This window comes from Megalops cyprinoides, chromosome 6 (genome assembly GCF_013368585.1).
Source record: "Megalops cyprinoides isolate fMegCyp1 chromosome 6, fMegCyp1.pri, whole genome shotgun sequence".
Classification (NCBI taxonomy): Eukaryota; Metazoa; Chordata; class Actinopteri; order Elopiformes; family Megalopidae; genus Megalops; species Megalops cyprinoides.
This window is the reverse complement of record NC_050588.1, coordinates 12,533,440-12,553,160: the sequence shown is the minus strand read 5'-3', so window position 1 is coordinate 12,553,160 and position 19,721 is coordinate 12,533,440. Positions and strand designations below refer to the sequence as shown.

Here is a 19,721-nt window from a genome sequence, read left to right as displayed (position 1 = left end):
CGAAGCATTCAGCCTGGATGATGAGCTGCTAGGTGGTGCCACAGTAGTGAAACAAAAAGACCCTGGCCAATTGAACCCACCCTTTCCCAGTGGAGAAAAGGCAGTTGTGTTCCACTGCTACTGAGCCTTGGTCATTGTCAGCGATTGACACAGCTGAGATTTGAACCCTGGTCTGAGCTGTATTATTATTATTATTATTATTATTATTATTATTATTATTATTATTATTATTATTTCTATACATGGATAAGCTTCAGTGTTTATTTTATTATTGTCAAGCTTAAGTGTTTTATTGGTTTCGTTTGTCACCTCACAAATGATATCTTATCAAGGAAGCTCTCTGAGTTTGGTGCATTATTAAAACACCATACCTATGACAAAAAATTCTTACAAGATAATTTATTTTTCTAAATACATGTGCCAATATTTTTTCCCCACTCAAAGCAGTGTCCGCATTCTATACAAAAAACTGGCTCTGAGTCAGAAAAGGCAACGGGAAAGCCATGAGCCCCATCTGGTGGTTTATTGATAAAGTGTAACCTTGGCAAGCACAAAGAGAAATTAAGATCTTGATAAAGGTGTTGAAAATAAAATGGGACAATACACTACCCCTTGATTGCACAGAAAATGAACAATGTTAAAAGGGTTTCAAGATCCAATAATGTACTCAATATGAATACAATTTAGATCATGTTTGCCTATCTGTCTGTAACCATATGCCAAGACAAAAAGGGGAAAAAAACAAGTTTTCAGAACAAAGCATAAACATTTCTCCATATTGTTGAACAAATATGAATTGTGCAGCTTATTTACAAACATAATATAAATAAATTAAATGTCAAACATTCTTTTTGCTTCAATATCATATAGATTTTGATGAACCATATTTAAGTGCTCAATATATTTCCTTTTCCTTGGCAATAAGCAATCATATGCTTTCTATAAATTATTTATATTATCTTGCAAAACTGAGATGTAAAAATCTGTTTAGAAAAGGAAAGAACCCAAAATATACCCCTGTTGTCCCATTTGAATACAAAATATATACTCCTTTCATACATGAAAATAATTGGTTGAAAATGCAAACATCCAGCTGTGCAAACTGATTCCAGCTATCCGAGGGAAGGTATGGGTTCCACATCTCAAGACAGAATCCACTGAGATTTTAAGAGCTATACATAGATAAACGGACACAGCCCATTTGAAAGAGCTGGTTACCACTTAGTTCATTTTCACAAATCACTAAATGTCCATAGCTCAAGGACAGTATTACTATAGTTGAAAACAGCTACCAGTACATTGGGTCTAAAGTCTCTTTATGTCAATATTGTCCAAGAGTTATTATTAAAAAAAACATGTCAAGGCCAGAAAGACCTACTACAGCAATGTCAGATCGTGTGATCTGTATGGTGCAATATTTGCAAATTTCAGCAGTTATGGTGAACACACAAACACAACCAGTACCCTTCATTATTATGCCATTTTCAGAGGCTAGCTTTGCAGATGGTCAGACTGGACTGATTATTGTACAAGCTTATTTCTAACTTCAGAGGCCAAACAAGATTTTTACTTTGCAGCCACTAAGGTGTCACTTGTAAAGCCCAGACACTGTGCACACAAACATGTTTAAGACATGGACAAAAATTATACCGTCACAAAATATTATAGTTGCACTGTTGCAAGTCAACATGCGTTTGGCCAACACTGTAACATGGTCAGTGTGAATCTTTCTTTATGGCTTCGCTTCGCTTGGTTTTGGCTGTACATCAACAGGTGCATTTATGTCATGGGCATTTATGGATCTATCTGTTTAACAAGCACGTGTACATGAAGCAAATGGTTTTGGTAAAAAAATAAGTTTTACTTTCTGTCTGATGTACTGTATCAAAGTAGAAAAAACTCCAAAGAGTTTTGCAAAAAGGCACTGCTGGGATTGTTAAAGCCGATGACTAATCCTGTGTGTTCAGTAGATAAAATTGGATTGCCTTTACAGACTCCCATGTAAACACAGAGGTAGGACTTAATGTGAAACGGCTGCCAAGAATAGGCACACAGAGGCATACACTTTTGCTGAATGAATCACCAGGAGAAACACATGAGGAATGAGCACAGGTGAACATAACCAAGCTTTTCTTTGTGCGTTCATTTCTGTGGCACTGAAAAAGCCATCTGAATTCATTTTCACCATGGTAAAACAGCCTCTTCAATGTTCAGGTGACCTCTGTATTAACAGCAAAAAAGCAAACTGTTGTAGCACACAGAGATTACACACATATTTGCCATGGCAGTTCAGGTTAAGCCTATTGCTACAGACTACAAGCACAGTTGTGCCCACCGCCCCGGGGAGCTGAACAAGCAACTGTTTTTGCACTATTACAAAGCCAGTTCTTTAACCGTTAGACCACAACATTAACCACAGCTGCAGCAGTCAGCGTCACTGAGAGTGCAAATCTGTTTAACTTTAAGCTGGCCCATCACTCTCGCTCACAGCAATATTTCTAAAGCTAGAAAAACAAAGTTGTGCACTCAACATTACAAAACCACCTTTGCTTATGCACAGTAAACCCTGCAGCTCATGCTGACACTGGTTTCCAATCTCAGGTGCCACCCTCTGGTGGTATACGCTACTCTACCTGAACTTCCTCTCAAAAAAAAATCCTGTGGTCAAATTGTGAATCACCCTGAATTCCAGTGTGTGTAAAATTTGTACATTCTCTGCCTTCTCTGCCTTAACTCTCTTTTCTGACACCTAAAGATGCTCTGATTTACAGCAGTGCAATTCATTTTTAAGTGTTCAATTTTCAAGTCTATTGCATACGGTCAATTTAAGTGTAGACAGTGTACAGTCTAATTAATCCATTGACTTTCTGTTTAAAAGAAAGACAAAGACAATGCAGAAATATGGGTTCATAGGTAGGTCATCTTGCTGTCAAGTGCTGAGGCTCAAGCAGCCATTCAGGTCGCCCCTGTCGAAGATCACCCTGCTGGAGAAGTAGATGGCGAGCAGGCTGAAGGCGGAGGCGCAGGCCATGTAGGCCGTGACACTGCCCGTGAGGTGGACAATGAAGCCCATGCAGAGAGAGGGTAGCACCTGGGACAGCAGGTAGGCGCTGTCCAGGATCGCCATGTCCAAGCACATGCCTCTGGGCGGGACCGGAGGGATGGGCGGAGGCACAAGGAGGCTGTCCATGGGCAGGGAAACGTACAGGCCCAGGGACGGGGCAGCGGCCAGCCCTTTCGGCGAGGTCCCAGGGCCTGCCATTCCACCAGGATGTCCGTTGCTGTAGTGCTGCGTGATGGCACCAGGGGGCAGCATCATCTTCTCCGCTCTCTTTTTATCCAGCGAAGGCAGTGACTTGGAACAAGCAAAAAACACCTGAAAGAAGGAATGCAATTTTCCATTGTATTTGTTACATTTTCTCATTTGAATAAATACTCTCTCGTTTGTGTGGTTTAAAATGCACCTAGGGCTGTTATCTATCTACCGTGATCAGTAGTTTACCTTACAGGCATCCATCCACATGCATATCTAACAGAAGTTTAATGCTAATGATGTGTTTGGAAGAGAAACTGAACTCTTGTAATCTGAAACACAAACACAGTATTTGAGTCTATCTAACTAGTGCAAGATTATTACAACACAAATCAACATTTCAGCAGGTTTTCCAACTTTCCAGCAAGTGGTTCCGTTGGGTCATTTGTTTTGGTTACATCAAAAATTTAAGGTGATAAGATATAAGACTGAGTGAAACCCTGACAAAATTAGATGTGTTTAACCAAAACTGGTCAAGGCTGGACAACATTGGTTGTTAAAAGGCTGACGTAGTCTACAAAAGAACTGTATTTTGTGTTTAGCAAATGCAGCCTAGTGAGGATCACACAGCCTGTATTTCTTTACATACTATCCACTTACACTATTGGACAAATGATAAATCAAGCATGATGCATGAGTTGTTTATGGTATGACAGCAGTGGCCCACACAAGATTCCAGACAGCTATTTTCTGGTTACAAACCCAGTTCATTAACCACTGCGCCGCAACGTTGCCCACAACTGTAACTCATGCCTCAAATGTTGGCCAGTCCTGTTTGTTCCCACAGTGCTTGGTACGCTGTAGCAGAGCGCTCACCTGCTTGTCGGAGTGGTAGAGGCAGGTGAGGGCGTAGGGCAGGATCTGCAGGGTGCAGAAGGTGTAGCCGGTGGCGGCGGCCATGAGGGTGACCAGGGGCAGGCTGCGGGATACGGTCATCACCGAGGTGGCCAGCGCCAGCAGGACCATGCTGCTGAGGTAGATGGCCCGCATGCCCACCCGCGCCACCAGCCTGTCCATCAGCAGGGAGAACACCAGCGAGGTGACGCACTGCAGGAAGAGACCCAGGCTGCCCATCCGCACACCTGGCAACACACAAGGGGGCAGCCACTGTCACTGTTTTGATATGACATTCATCATCATTATCAGCATCCTATTTGTTTCTGATTGGCTGAAAACCAGAGCAGAGCAGGCATAGGGCAATAAACTTCTTGCAAATAACAATTCCTCTTGTGAAGTCATTAATGAAAAGAACACAAGAATAAGTCAGCGACACCCAATTCCCAGAGTGATTAATTCACTTAATTCACATAATCCCACCTAATATAAAGACCCACACCCAATTCATGGAACCACACCCAAATAACAGATCCACACCCTTTTTAAAGGGCCGTACCCTCGTCATAGTGGAGTCTCTCCTCAGTGCCTGGTTGGGCAGTGGGCACCCCGTGGAACAGTGCCTCCCCTACAAAGTCCGTGTAGAAGAGCAAGAAGGACATGAGCGCCATCCAGCTGCACAGCTCAGCCACGAAGAGCCGGCGGATGACCAGAGGCACATGCCTGTACATTTCATACAGACGCGGCAGCAGGGAGAGGCAGCCCTTCACGACCAGGCGGAGGTGCTGGGGGCGGGGACAGCACCGGCTGGACTTGGGGGCGACGCTAGTGGTGGAACTTAGCCTCTTATTGGACACCTCCCCTACTCCCTGCTCTTCTGAGATGAAGGCCGTGGTCAGCAGGGAGAGGAGAAATATGAGGGTGAGCAGGGCATAGATGAAGGGCTCCTGTCCGCCCAACAGGACAGCCAGGGAGCCGGTGTGCCAGTCCACAGTGGGCAGGAGGTAGCCCACGCAGCCGCCCAGGCTGATCATGAAGGAGTAGATGGAGAAGGCCTGCCGGCTCTCCTCCTCGCCGGGGAAGAGGTCGGACACCAGGGCCTCCAGGGGCGTGAAGCAGGCCTGGCCGCAGAAGTCTATCAGGCAGATCCCGGACACCAGCAGCAGCAGCTCCAGCTGGCGGGGGCGTGACGCCAGCAGGGCGGCGATGCTCGAGGCGTGGGGGATGATCAGCAGACTGAGCAGCACGCCAACGCAGAGCGCCCAGATGAAGGGCCGTCGGCGCCCGAAACGCCCACTCCACCTGTCGCTGGCGGAGCCAATCATGGGCACAAAAACCACCCCTAGCACCGGTCCCACGCCTGACACCAATGAAAGTGAAATCAGGATTTTTTTTCCTGTGGTTTGTGAACACCCCACCTAGGAAGCATTATCCCATTTGCACTACTTTCATATTTTAGCTACATAACTTCAGAATGACTCAAAAACATGTGCTTCGGTTTGTACGGGTATGAATAAGAAGTCTGGCCTTTGTGACCACTTAAAAAGGATATCTAAATGTGCTAAGAGAAACACATGAAAGAGGTGTGTGGAGCTCCCATTAGACAAGCAAAACGCCAAAAAAACATTCTGTAGAGGACCTAACTGGAGGTGGAAATTCTGGAACATATCTGAAGAAAACAGGACTTCACTACCCATCAGCCCTTCTGTCAAAAGCTCTGTCTGTGAACTCACCCAGCACCATGGTCATGAAGCGCTCCTCCATGCCAGACTCCAGCAGCAGGGGTGGGATGTAGATGGTCCCAGCAGCCATGCAGATCTCCAGCCCACAGGTCAGTACATTGACCAGAATCAGCTGAGCCACCCTGGCCCACATGGCAAAATGCTCTGTTTGCCTGTCTGCTCTCCCTTGTCACAGAATGCAAGACAGGGGCTACACAACCACTGTGTAGAGGGTAGTCCTACAATGTATTGTAAATCCTAAAAGCTGGCTGGGGCAATGAGGATTTGACCAAGAGCCAGAGTGCTTATTTCCCATGGTTCTTTTGGAGTGCCGTTCTGTCCAGGTCAGGAGATCTGATGGAGTGTTTGCTGGGGAGGGCAACTGGACTCTCACAGTTTTACTCCCAAGATTTCCATTTCTCCATTTGTTTGGTTTCCATGGTTACACTGTCCTATGAGTTTCTAAGAATAATTTTACATTCCACAAATATAACAGTATCTGTAAATAAAGAAAAAAAGAGAAAACAAAATGAGCACCATCTTTGTGAACTCTTCAAAACAGCCCCATAAATAAAATAGCCAGCCTTGTACTGAACACTTTTATTTATGATGAATTTATCCAATGATTCAGGAAAATGAACAAATGTAGCTGTGTTTAGTTAAAAAGATGACAAGATTTGTGCATTAGCAAAATATTGGTTCAATTAACTTCAGTTATTTAGTGTTACAATTTTAATGCTGTTTTTTTTCATATCATTTTTTAAATCAAAAATTCATGATCCCCAAAGTGAACTTCCAATATTACACGTAGCTAAATCAATAAATTCAGTGGCCACATTGCTGCATAAACCAACATGTGAAGTCTCTTAGCTCTTCAAATTTCCCCAGTGAGTAAACACTTATTGGAGGAGAATAGCTAACTGCACCACACAGCAGAATTTCAGGAATATTTAACACCAAGCGCACAAGGTGATTTCATTGCTCTAGTAATACTTACACATGGCACAAAATAACAATTAATTTCATCTGACACAAGGAAAAAAAATGTAAGGTGCAAATAATATTTTAAATCTGCTTGCAGTATAGGCCCAAATTTCATTGAGTGGGTTCAGTCATCTACTCGTTTGCCTTGATAAACAAGAAAAGTAGCCTCTGTGAGCACTTTAAAGATCAAGTACAATAAAATTATCATTTAATTACACTGCCTTAGAAAACAGGCATGATGGCATTATCATTTGAGGCTATTGAAATATGAACTAAAACTAAACTCTATAGAAATGTTCTATTATATATTGCATTATGGTAAATCTAATATGACACTGGAAATCATTAAAACATATGGACATGTCTTCGTTGAGCTGTGTGAACTATACCAAGCCAAGCCTAGTTTCACATCCCTGACAGTCAGTGGATATGTTTTGAACTAGAAGTTGGTATGATTTTGGAAGAAGTATTTTTAGAATCTTACATCAATTATAAGCGATAAAAAATCACATCTGTGCTGTGCTTTCATCCTCATGACAGCTTTGCCATTAAAGCAAACCATGGAAACTATAACATCTCCATGTACTTTAACCTTAAATAAAAACAAGGAATTGATGTGTAAAATATTAGCTGACACACATAAAGACCCACAGCAGCCCCAAATAGGGATTATTCTGACATCTGATAAATACTGTTCCACTTACACCCCTGGCAGGGTTTCCATTCGATGTTATAAATATTTTGATAAGCAAATATTGTGGGATCTTGGATGTTTATTTAATGCTAGCGGAAATCAGTGCACCCATATTAACAACATGGCCAACCGATTTCTTACTCCATTTTAGATGGATGAAGCAATACATCTTCCCACACACATACACACACTACCACCACAGGGACACACACAATGGGTTATTTAATAACACTTTAATTGCATGTCTAATCATAACATCATTATGAGTGCATGCATCCAGTGTGGGGGCAGAAGGCTGTAAACAGCTGCTCCCAATTACAATGCTCAGCCAAAGAGCTCTTCAGAGGTTCACACTATAGCTGGAGGGCAAAATGTTACAGTCAAGTTGAAATAATTTGCTTTAAAGACCTTAAAGAAAGCTAAATCAGACTTTTTTTGAACATTGTGGATGAAGAAATTTCTTTTCATATTTTGCTTGTATGTTAAACCACACAAATTCAACACTGTTTCTTGTAACCATATGATGTAAGAGGTTTCTGAAATATGGAGTGGTTCAATCAAGCACTCTGCTCTTGTGAATAAGGAACTGTGAATGTGGAAATCAATCATTCCTTCCTATCCACCCACAATAAAATTCTTGTCACTGCACTCTTTTCACTGGACCTGCATGAGAATAGAGAGAGAGTTTAATAGACTTGTAGTACACCACAGTTATACAAAATATGATATGGGCCCTTGAAGAAAGACACAAATAAATAATGCTGTCAAATCCAACAATATTATTTACCCTTATTAAACTTTACATGAGTCGTGATACATAAAATATTTTAGGAACAAAGTTAGCTCTCAGAACAGCTGCAGCAGAAAAGAGAATAAATTGATTATCAATTCTCAGCTGACAGAGAAATGTTAATAATGAGGTGACTTAAAAAAGTAATAATTCTGCATAGATAATATCTATACACAAAACTACATATATCTTATAATAGTCATGTCAGAACGGAATACTTGGTAGATATACTGCCCCATTCAATCTGAACAAACATTTAACTTGCATAACAGAGTTGAACATCATTGGCTATGGTAACTGCCCAAACTGATTTGGGGAGAAAATTGAAGTTGAAATTTGAAGTGAATTTCATTACCTAGTGAAACCTAATGCCAAGACCCATATTAAATAACATGATGTTAATTCACCTTTTTTCTCTTTGGTCCTTGCTCCACTTATTCAATAAAAATATCTTAGACACTAAGGTTCCTTTGTATAATTTAATTCATGCAAGCTGTAGAGTCAACTTTCAATTTAGGAGTCATTTATTCCTGGAACAACAGATGAGATGACCTTTCATTTTCACGTGGGCTATGCGAAAGCTAATTCACCAGTAATCAATCTAATAGTGTCGTTCTTTTGCCTGCCCCTCTTTAGCTTGTCAAAAACGGAAGAGGAGAGGGCTGAGTGTGCTTTTAAAAGTGTGATGTGGAACTTTTCCCAAATAAATAATTCGATTAACAAAACCACCTATGTTTCGTTCAGATTCCGAAATCGCGTTTCAGTCTATCAACGTAGCTGCACCCTTTACCAAAACTACTTCTCACTTGAAGTTAAGTGCTGTTATAGTCGCAATACCAAGCAATGCGGGGAGTGTATGAAGTTTTAATGGTTGGGGTCGTAAAGGTATGCCACGGGCTTTTATGAACAGTGTGCCGCTGCAGAAAAAAGACCGAGAAACACTGATCTAAGAAACTGAACATGAACGGTTGTGGTAGTTTTACGCACAGACAAAATGCCAGTTTGAATCGTATGTTGAAATCCCTTGAATAAGTCGCACACCAACGCAGACCCATGCTGACTCACTACATCCGAAAATTCAGTGAGAAATCTCATATACAGTAACCGTTTCCCAAAGCAAGCATGAGGAAACCGTGTCTCCCTCTTGCCGTCAATGTCGAGAAATGACGTCACTGGTTCAGAACGAGATCAGCGGAAAAAAGGGAAAAGAAGGAATCAGGTTTCTCTACTAGTACTCCTTCGTGGTAGTGCAGAAAACTTGTTAGTCAAACGTTAAACACTTCAAGAGAAGTTTGTAACCTTTCAGTTACAAAACTGAATTCTGCCACATCCTGGACCTCTTTCAAAGTTCCTGTTGCAAAGACCTCTCATACAGAAGCAGCAGGTTGCCTCGTATTGTTTATATATGCCAACCAAAGGAAATGTACAGATTCTATGAAACACCATTAACCGTCTAGTTTAACTCGCACATCTGACACACTGTCCTGCCCAGACACCTGAGGTTTGGGGATTTAGATTTGATAGGCATGATTTCAAGATGATTAAATACAGGACTGAACTGTATGGTCACCAGAAGTTAACCATTACAAGGTGGCATGTATTGGAGAATAGAGCACATAATTTCTAGAATCATGGTTACTTTTTGCTCCTTGGGAACACCTGTGCAACAGAGGAAGGCTAAACTTTTACCTTTTTCCAATATGCAAACTCAGGTGTGTCCTCTGTCTACCTCTCTCGGCTGCCAACTCAAACAAAAGATTAATAAGGAACACATTTGTAATATTGCATGAAATGTTGATCAGGTCAGATGAAATTCAATTCAAAGCTCAGTGTTCAGTGTATTTATGATAACATAAGGCACTAACATATTTACCATCTAATATACACCCCAAAACTCTACAAAGCCAAAGTACTGTGTTCCCTTATGTATATTATTATTATTATTATTATTATTATTATGGAAGTTACTACTGTATTATTGATTCGATTGCAAGAGAGCAATGGGGACGGAAAAAAGAATGTACATTCCTTGCTAAAATGATAAACTGCAGGATCAAGTTGCCTGACAAAAAAGAGCGACCATAGTGTAGACTTCCGTTGGAATAGAGCTTCTGTGATGTATCTGAAGTAACGCTGGCAAAATTCTCAAGTCAGTTTTGATTTAACAAATATTTGCCACTGACAGTGAGCACTGAGCTCTAGTGGAAAAACATGAAAACTGCTTTTTGTTCTGAAGTTGCCTCATTTTCATATGACCCAAATAGGGGCAGCTCCCTCCCCTGAAGGGCTGGTATTTTCTCACCTACAAAAGAAGACTAATGGCTACTGATCTCTAGGCATTAGGTTTCATGGAAATCTCATTTCAAATGAGTTTAATGGTATGCTTATGCATTTCCCCCAAAGTATGCAATGTTAACTCCACAATGTATTTAACAGGACATATAAAAGCTACCCAAACAGGGTATCAAATCAAAATGTTTGATTTCCACTGGAATCTGTCTTGCATGCAATTTAATTTGAGCAATGTAGTCATAAAGTGTGCAATAATATTGTGGGATGTGTAATGATAAAATGATGGAATCGAAACTGGATGGTAGGGCTCAGCCTGCACTCAAGACGAATGCCTTGCCGAGAGCTTACTGTAAACTTTCATGTACATAGGCTGTACCATTTTTATTCTGAACACATTTTCCACATCAACAACTCTGTGTTGACTTACAGTTAAAAAAGCAAAAAGCAGAGGCCTCACCAACTGGAGACTAGACTACCTGATGTCACTTGGACATGCACACTAGCTCAGTACCAGCCTAAAAAATGCATACAGCATACTGTGCACCTGAAGCACATGCACACAGAGCACATAAAGAAATTTATGAGAACATGATAGATTTCCCCTTTTCTCTGTCTAAATAGGAGTCATGAACTGGAATTTAAAGAAGCATTTTTGAGACATGTTACACCAGTCTTTCATACTGAGCAGAAATATTCAGAGTTGTTTTAAAATGCATTTAAAAGTCAAGTAGACAATTCAAAATGCTTCTATGACAGTGTTGATTTGGGAAGCACCCTGTCCAAGTATGCTGTCACGTACAGCAGGTGAAAGCAGAAACAGGCAGTACCACAAGCTACGCACAAGGCAAAAAAATAAAACTTGTTAAATTTCACACTACAAGTGCTGTAGCAGTAAAATTTAGTGGCCTCACTATAAGACTGTAGCTGTTGACTGGCTATATTTAACATTTTCACTGCATGCCAAAAAAACAGAAAAAAAGGCTAGAACCTTCCTCCTCGTTTAGAGGTGACTAGCCCCTCCAGGACCCCCACATAAGTGGAATCTCAATTTGGACACAGAGCAGAAGCATACGTCATTATTACGCACCTTAAAACATCCTGTCTCCTCCACTCAGAGAGCAAGCTTACAACTGCTTGCAGCCCGTTATCATGAAATGTCAGTGATAGGGTGCACATCACAGACACTTACCTCCACTCACACTTTTGCTTGAAATTATATTTATACATAATACCCAGCAAAATAAAGACAGTAAAAACCAAGTGTGATGCATATCAAATGTTCTGGGGAATCCTTTCAATATACCAACCATGACAACTGATATCTTCAGTAATTTTCAATTTACATTTTCAGGATGTATGGCCATCAGACAAGAGGATCAACATAACTTCAATATGATTTATATGACTGTTTTCTAATTTTTTTTTTTTTTTAGGAAAGTTGAATTTGAAACATTGGGAGTGTGCACGTTACTGATACAATAAACAAGAAACAACAACTTTCGAGCCTTAAAATATACATTTTCCCCAACTGCTGTAACATGAATTGTTGAAAGTTCATATTCAACTTAATGATCAATAACTTATTAATATGAAGAATATGTACTTATGTGTGTACCATATATGTATGTACTGTATTTAATGGATAGCTTCTTGGTGGTAGATTTAAAAATTCACTCATCAATTATATCAATTTTAATTATGGATTGTCACTTGTCAGATGACTAAAATACATGTAATGTTGCACCATTTGCCTACCAGAGACTGCTAATTCTTAGTTATACAGTATCTTAATACATGTTTAGAGAAATAAATATAGACTGTCCCAACCTTTAGATGCTTCAATTCCTCTCTGAACCAGGAATCAAGTTTGACTGTCCTGAAACGTATTATCTTGACTGTGGAAGAAACCAACAATGAATAAATGTTCATGCCACTGGGAACTGAAAGGTGTATCCAGGATGTGGGAAGAGGTGGAGCCAAAAGAGCAACGTGGTAAAATGGGCAGAGCTACGTATTAGCCAGAACCAATGGGGAGCCGGTACTGAGGGCATGACTGATGTTTGGAACTTGATTTTCAACATTCCCGATGCACACCTTTAGAAAATGAAGTGGGATGGGTTAGGCTGTCACTGTAGCATATTTCTGTACAGTGCGTGTGTAGGGAGTGGGGGTGGTGCCTCTTTCTCTCGCATTCTCACATCCAGTTTTGATATACCCTCGGCGAGATGAGTCTTTAAGACTGCGTCACTGTTCACTGAGTCATACTACGTACGTGCTGTGTACCAGGAATTTTTTTCCATTCAATAATTTTAAAAAAAAGTTTTTTTTTTAATGAATGACTTCATCGGTAGATGTTTTATTTATGTATTTCAGATATTTGTGGTATTTATTTTCATTAATTTCATTTTCATGAAAAGCAAATGCCTTGACCTAGGCTAAATTTCAGTGGGTTATTAAAAATCAAATGACAGACAAGCCAATTCACCCAAGCATCGCCTTTGCTGTTCATCAACTGCAACCTAATTTTGATAGATGATAACACATTTGGTGACAACTGATACGGAAACACCACCAGGGAGAGGGCTGACCACATGAGCATGCGTGCATTACAGCGCACACACACAGTCAGCAGAGCAGTTAACTGGGAAACAAAAAGCACAGAGCTATGGTTTGCTGTGAAACAGGTTTCAGGGCTGACTCAAACATCCTGGAGAGAGGTTGACACAACACAGTGATTAAAGGCTTTGCAGGGCCTGGACATGTCAATTCTCCAGGTACCCTTTTTAAAGAAAATAATAAAAAAAAACAGCCTTGGAAAACATCACATTTTGGTAAAAAGTTAACAGCTCATAATAATTTTTGCAGGAAGCAATGCTTGGCTTGCGGGAAAAGGCTTTGCACTAATCGAACACCGTTTGCCACCTTATTTCCTCCTCTTATTGAGGCAAAAAATTGACTGAACTGACATACCCCAAAAAACAGAGTCCGACTTTTATGCTTACACGCCCTAGCTTCAGTGGGAGTAGGCCTTCATGTGTGGACTTCATGGGAAATGATGTGGAGAAGTGGGCTAAATGAAAATCTAAGTTAATATTTACCTAGTGAACATGTAACACTCTTTCGGCATTGATATGACATGCTGGGGATAAATGCAATGCAAGCCCCAAGGCTTAATAACAAAATAAACAGACATATCAGTAGGCCTTTGGGATATGATATCAAAAATAACTCATATTAAAACAGTATGATTAAACATGCTGGATACAAATCTCACAGCTGATTCTACAATACTAATCAGTGGGATGCTGCCCCACAAAAGTTCAACCTTCTCAGAAATTCCAATTCAAGTGACAGTTGTGATAATATTCTGCAATATTTCATAAATGCTGAAAGATTGTTGTGGACGTGTTAACTAGGCGTCCACATTGAAATCATGTAGCACAAATTTCAACAAGTCAATTGTTTTTTCACATGCCATCTGTTCATTGCAATGACAACTGAGAATCAATGTGGTCTTTTTCATTCCAAAGCCAAAATGCATACTTATCTGTGGAAAATAAGGCCAGATGAAATATTATTATGAGATGTACTGAGTTGCAAGACTGACTGCATGATACCTAAAACCATGACCTGTCAATCAATAGCCGATTGGCAATTACTGCGGCTCCTTGTTTACCCAGACTGCTATTAAACCTGGGAATCATATCCGGATCGAACACCTGCTGAGGCTGCGTTACCGTGGCAACAGAGAGGACCGATTTTGAAAATAAAAAAAAACATCATGTCAGTCCTTGCACAGCCACAGCTTTAATAAATTCATATGAGAAATAGATTAAAGGGGCATCTTATTAACGATGAACAGATGTCCCCCTTCACAACTGCATGCACAGACAGATTGTGGCAGATAAATATGCACAAAAAGATTTGAAACCATAGAAAGAAAAAAAAAAAAAAAAAAAACAAAAAAAAAAACGTGGCGGTGGATGGAGGGCCATTTCAGGACACACTGGAATTTAGGGATCTTAGTGAAATGCCCAAGAGCAACCTTGACTATCAGACCACACAGGGGATTGTTATTCTTTCCATCAGAATGGAAACTTTCTCTGGTTTACAGCTCACTGAAACAAGATGAGTCCTGCGAGTCCTAATCTTAAAAGTGAATGACTGAATTAAAGCAGTGTCTCATTTTCATTAACAATTTTCATGCTTTGTTGACTTCTGTTGAACTCTTGTATTCTATTTATTGTATTCAAAACAATGTATTATTCTTATTGTTGGAAGAGGTCTAACGCAAAGCAGGCACCGCTGTTGTACAAACAGAAACAACTAATTTTAATAAACACCAGCCTTCATGAAGAGTAGAACGTAAGTGAAATTGATGTGCATGCACAGGTCCACTGCTGAAGGACTATCTTGGAGTTTACGCCAAAGGGAAGAAAATCGGGACAGATCCTGAAAGAAAACGGTACTCTCCCTGGTCCCCATGCAATTATGATGACATTTCGTGACGTCAGTCACAAAAGTTTGACTACACACCCATGAAACGTCTTAAGGTTGCCTCTTTGAAACCGTATGCTGGAAACCTCTGGAATAACACGCTTCCGCGTACGTTAATGTGTTAAAGCGCATCAGCTCGTATCTATGGAAGCTTTTGGTTACCATCGCAATTCTTTGTACAACATGCATTACCCTCTAATTTCAGTTTCACAGAAGACACTTTAGTTTCTGACTGTCTTAAATTGACCCATATTAAGTTACTGATTTTTAATTTACATCAGCGCTACATTTACTAATTTGTATACCGGGCACTGTTTTACTTATTGGTCCCACTTAAAAAAATGTGTTATAAAGAAGGCTTCACAACGCTGACATTAAATATGCGCTTCCACGAACTGTAGGTAAATGTACAGTAAATCCAAAAGAACCAACAATTACCTTGGACAACGTTTCGCCGTTTCGCGTGAAGTCTGGCGTAGACGCGGCAGACAATTCTATCTGCGGAAGAATCTGCGGGCTTCACTGAAACTTGCCTCAGAGACAGATTAATGTGTAACTACGAACTCCTCCCTCTAACACAATGGGACCAAATTTGAAGAGCTATTTGCATTTAACACACAATCCAACTTTGCGCAGTTTTAACTCAGTTACTCCAATTTTATAATTTATAATAAATGCGATCAATTGAAATGAATTTATTATGGAAATATTGAGATTAACTGGAAACTACATCATTCGGTTTACAAAACACAGGAAATGCTAGACTATATCAAAATTATTTTATGTTTTTGTGAAAATATGACATATAGAGTGGGTCACTAAAATAAGCGAAAGAATACGTGTACACATTTTCGTTGGTTTGTTTCACGTTGGAAAGGCATTTATTACATCGGGAAATTGAAAAAAGTACTTCTAAGATGGGGGGGTTGGGTAATGCGTTTTGTGTTCTCGTTGCCTGCTCGCATTTGATCACGCGACTGCTTTTCTGATGCTAAGACAGGACTCCTGTGTTTCCTGTGCGCATAGCAGAACCACACCAAGCGCCACCCTTGCAGTACGTGCTTTGATCGACAGCATTAAGAAAAAAGATATGGTGCCAAACTACATGCAGTAATCCTAACAATCCTAAGTAGCTCTTCTTATACCAGAATTTTGTAAATGGACATGCCATAAAAATATACACATTTTTATCATCATACAGTGGAGTGGTGTGTGTGTGTGCTGGTAAGGCATAAAATTGAACAGGACCCCCTCCTCCACAGCGCCTTCTAAATGAACTTTGTTATTTACACCCCAAAAGCAGCACCTCAGGGTTTCTTACCATATGTTCAGCAGTTTATGACGTGAAAGAGCTATACACCTAATCTTCTGTCCGGAGGATTAACACAAATGCCAAAGCAATTTCCAGCGACTGTGTGTCAAAGGGATCAAGCTCCACAAAATTTCAGGTGGATGTGGACATGGCCAAAGTTTACAGCCGTGCCAGTTACTCGCCCAGCAAAGAGAAACACAGCTGAGACGTGCTGCACTGAAAAATTCCTGAGTGTGGCCAGCTGGCCGGTATGCACGTCCTGTGGCTTGACATCTCACATGTTCAGCAATTTCACTTCTGCAAATTTATAGACAACAGGCTCTGAGGAATAGGTGTAGAATAGGGCAGTTAAGACGCTAAGGAGTGGTGTTGACAGTGCAGCGTGGCTCTGACGGATCTGCCATCATAAGCAGATGGCTGCAGGTGTGGCACTGTGGATGCATCCTGGGTACTTCGCCTCAACTGCTCCAGGAAGCATCCAGCTGTACAAATGAACATGTAAAATGTGAACTACTTACTGCAAGTCACCCTGAAGCAGGACATCAGCTGGACAAATATATGATCCTCTGCTAAGCAAATACATAATGTAGATGGAGATGGTTAGTTACAGGCCACTACAGATCCAGGGTCATCTGAGTCCCTCCCCCCCACCTCAGCTCTGAGAACGATGCCATAAAAACTTGTTACCAAGCAACTGCAAATTACAGGCCACAAAAGCAGAAAGAGACTCAGTTCAAAATCCTTTTCAGAAGTGCATACTTGACAGCCCTTGTACACCTGGAGCATGTCTCTTTGACCGCTGTTGGGCTTATGAGTGGCCGGGGCAGAAACTCCTGTAGCTGGTGGTCAACAACCCCAGATATTTTTTAGTTTCTCTGCCAGTGAAACGGCACATCTTGACCACCTACATATGGTCTAAAAATTCAACCAAATATGTAATCACCACTTCAGATGTCTTAAACACCAGACATCTGCTGTGTTCCAGAAGCAAGGTTGTCTACTGAGAGATTCATGAATTCAGACCCAAAGTCCCCATCTGTAGCTATGGTGCATGATCAAAACCCCTGGTGGGAAACCTAAAAGAGCGTTCTTCACTTCCAGCTTTAAATGGGGCGAGTAAACACAAGTTCAGCTGAAGCTGCAATGCTACTCTCATTGACAGGATTCCAAAAGGATAAAGGCCAAAATTAAAGTAATTGTTAAGTAATTCTGCTCAAAGAGTGCAAACAATGTTGGTACCTTTAAATCTATCAACATGTCTTGCACATTTGGACCAAATCTACATTGTACTTTGGCAAACATTTCGGTCTGATGATGGTGCTGTGATGGCAGTACCATGATTGTCACTGTCCAGCTTAGCATTACTGAGAACCGACACCGATGATTATAGACATTTACTGAGGAAAAATGAGACCGAAAGTTGTGCCTTGAAACTACTGACAAACAGTGACACCTTGTGGGTGAGTGGAGGCAGAGTGCAGGTTTGCCACAATGGAGGAACCACCTGGGTGCACGGGCAAAGTGGACGGTCAGTTATGCCAACATTAGAAAATGGTTGGTTGGTATTTCATACGGAATTATTTATTGCAGACACAGCGACACGGAGCGCAAGCTACTGCAGTTCCTTGAAGGAAACATCCAGGGTACATGGCAGTTCATCACAAAACAACTAGTTTAAGCAGTATAAAAAGTAGGTTGCTTTTATTAGAAGCTGGGAAACCATTAATCATCATCAACATCATTGTCATCATTAATACTAAAGACCACCGTATTGCAATCCCCTCCATCTTCTCCATAACATGCGCAACACTTCAGCAGTTCTCCTTTAGACGTCGTTGACAGAGGCTTTTTCTGCCACCCTTACCAGCAGGACTCACAATTGGCTTACAGTTACATTGCCAGCACACACAAAGATTAACTGCTTATTTCTCTTTTCTTTCATTTTAAACCAAAGACAATGGCAGTTTCGAAAGAAAATCCCATTACTAAGCACAATGTTTATGGTTTCATTTAAAAGCTTTATAAAACGGGTTTCCCTGTCCCACACATGAAATTAATCTCTTTTCATGACTCCCTGCACCCAATCTGAGTTTCTCTCCAGGACATTTAGAAATGTTTGTTCTCTGGCAATAGTCAAGAGGTATCCCATGGACTACATTAGCTTCTACACAAAAGAAAACGTACACATTCATCACAACGGCGTACAATGTCTTTACAATGAACCACCCCATCCCACCCCAAATTGTCAGGCTTGGAGAAAGGAAATTCCATTAACAAGTGTTCATATCTACTGCCCCTTATTCAGTACTAACCATTGTGAGCAGGGAAAAAAAGTGTTCTGAAAAGTTCTTTTTCCTCCAGGTTTGCAGAAATCAAGCTTTTTCGTATTTGAAATTGACTGACATTAATTATATTTGTCATCTTTTGAAGAGTTTCACATTTCCAGGCAAACAAAGACAAGCCTCATTGATGGGAGTCTTAAGACCAGGCCTCGGTTCTGGGCTTGACTACTTATTTGTTGCGGTCTTGATCTCAAGCGTCTCGGTCTTGAAAAATTTGTTTGGTCTTGGTTTCAAAAAAACATTTTTCAAAAAAGAAAAGCGTTTGGTCTGATCCATATTCAGTGTTAAAAATAAAAATGTGCATCAGATAACGGAGCACTGACCACAGCATTGGTCATGCAGCCAGAGCACCTCGTCTTGGACAAAGGTCACCATTCTGGGGACGGCGGGTCTCCATTCCATCACTGATGGACACCAGTGCCATGCAAGCCTCCAATCAGATTGCAGCGGCTGAACATCGATGGGCAGTCCCTTGTCAATGCTGCCAACGGGAAATGAGCTACATTTCCTTGCAGCTGTGAGCTCCTTCTGAAAAACAGCACAGCTCACAGCAAGCAACAGCACTGGCACTAATCTCCACCTCTATGTAAGGGGTAGTGGCTGCTCATGGTAGAAGGTTAAATCCAAGTGTCACGGTGCTAGCTTCAGAGTACAAAATGTGGCTTGTATTATATATATATATATATATTTATATGCATAAAACTGAAGGACTACGGTAATTTGAGAAAGTCTTATAATAAATGAAAATACTTCACCATCTGCAATGCTTACAGTGCTTGACAAAACCAGAGGAGAAAGCTGATATGATCAGGCTTTGGAGCACATTATGAAAAATTGCACAAGCAAAATGAAAATACAATGCCAGGCAGTTTGAGAACCCCAACCACCCCCACTCCCCACCCCATGCCCCCCAAATACATAACCTGTGCAAAGCCTACAAGA

General features: G+C 40.9%; 1 protein-coding gene across 1 annotated transcript; it reads right to left on the bottom strand.

Annotated features, from left to right (window-relative positions):
- Positions 1 to 2,911: 2,911 nt before the first annotated feature.
- On the bottom strand, positions 2,912 to 12,532 carry LOC118779467 (solute carrier family 45 member 3). Its single transcript, XM_036531593.1, has 5 exons — positions 12,456 to 12,532; positions 5,881 to 6,367; positions 4,707 to 5,507; positions 4,130 to 4,395; positions 2,912 to 3,376 (listed from the first exon to the last, which is right to left on the bottom strand). The coding sequence occupies exons 2-5, from the start codon at positions 6,020 to 6,022 to the stop codon at positions 2,930 to 2,932; spliced, it is 1,656 nt and encodes a 551-aa protein (XP_036387486.1). The 5' UTR covers positions 6,023 to 6,367; positions 12,456 to 12,532; the 3' UTR covers positions 2,912 to 2,929.
- Between the last annotated feature and the right edge of the window lie 7,189 nt (positions 12,533 to 19,721).

Excerpts from the sequence above, each read along its gene's own strand:
- LOC118779467 (XM_036531593.1), bottom strand. The coding sequence starts at position 6,022 with ATGTGGGCCAGGGTGGCTCAGCTGATTCTGGTCAATGTACTGACCTGT. Across the intron at positions 5,508-5,880 it reads CTTCATGACCATGGTGCTGG|GCGTGGGACCGGTGCTAGGG; the intron begins GTGAGTTCACAG and ends CATTGGTGTCAG. Across the intron at positions 3,377-4,129 it reads TCTACCACTCCGACAAGCAG|GTGTTTTTTGCTTGTTCCAA; the intron begins GTGAGCGCTCTG and ends TCCTTCTTTCAG.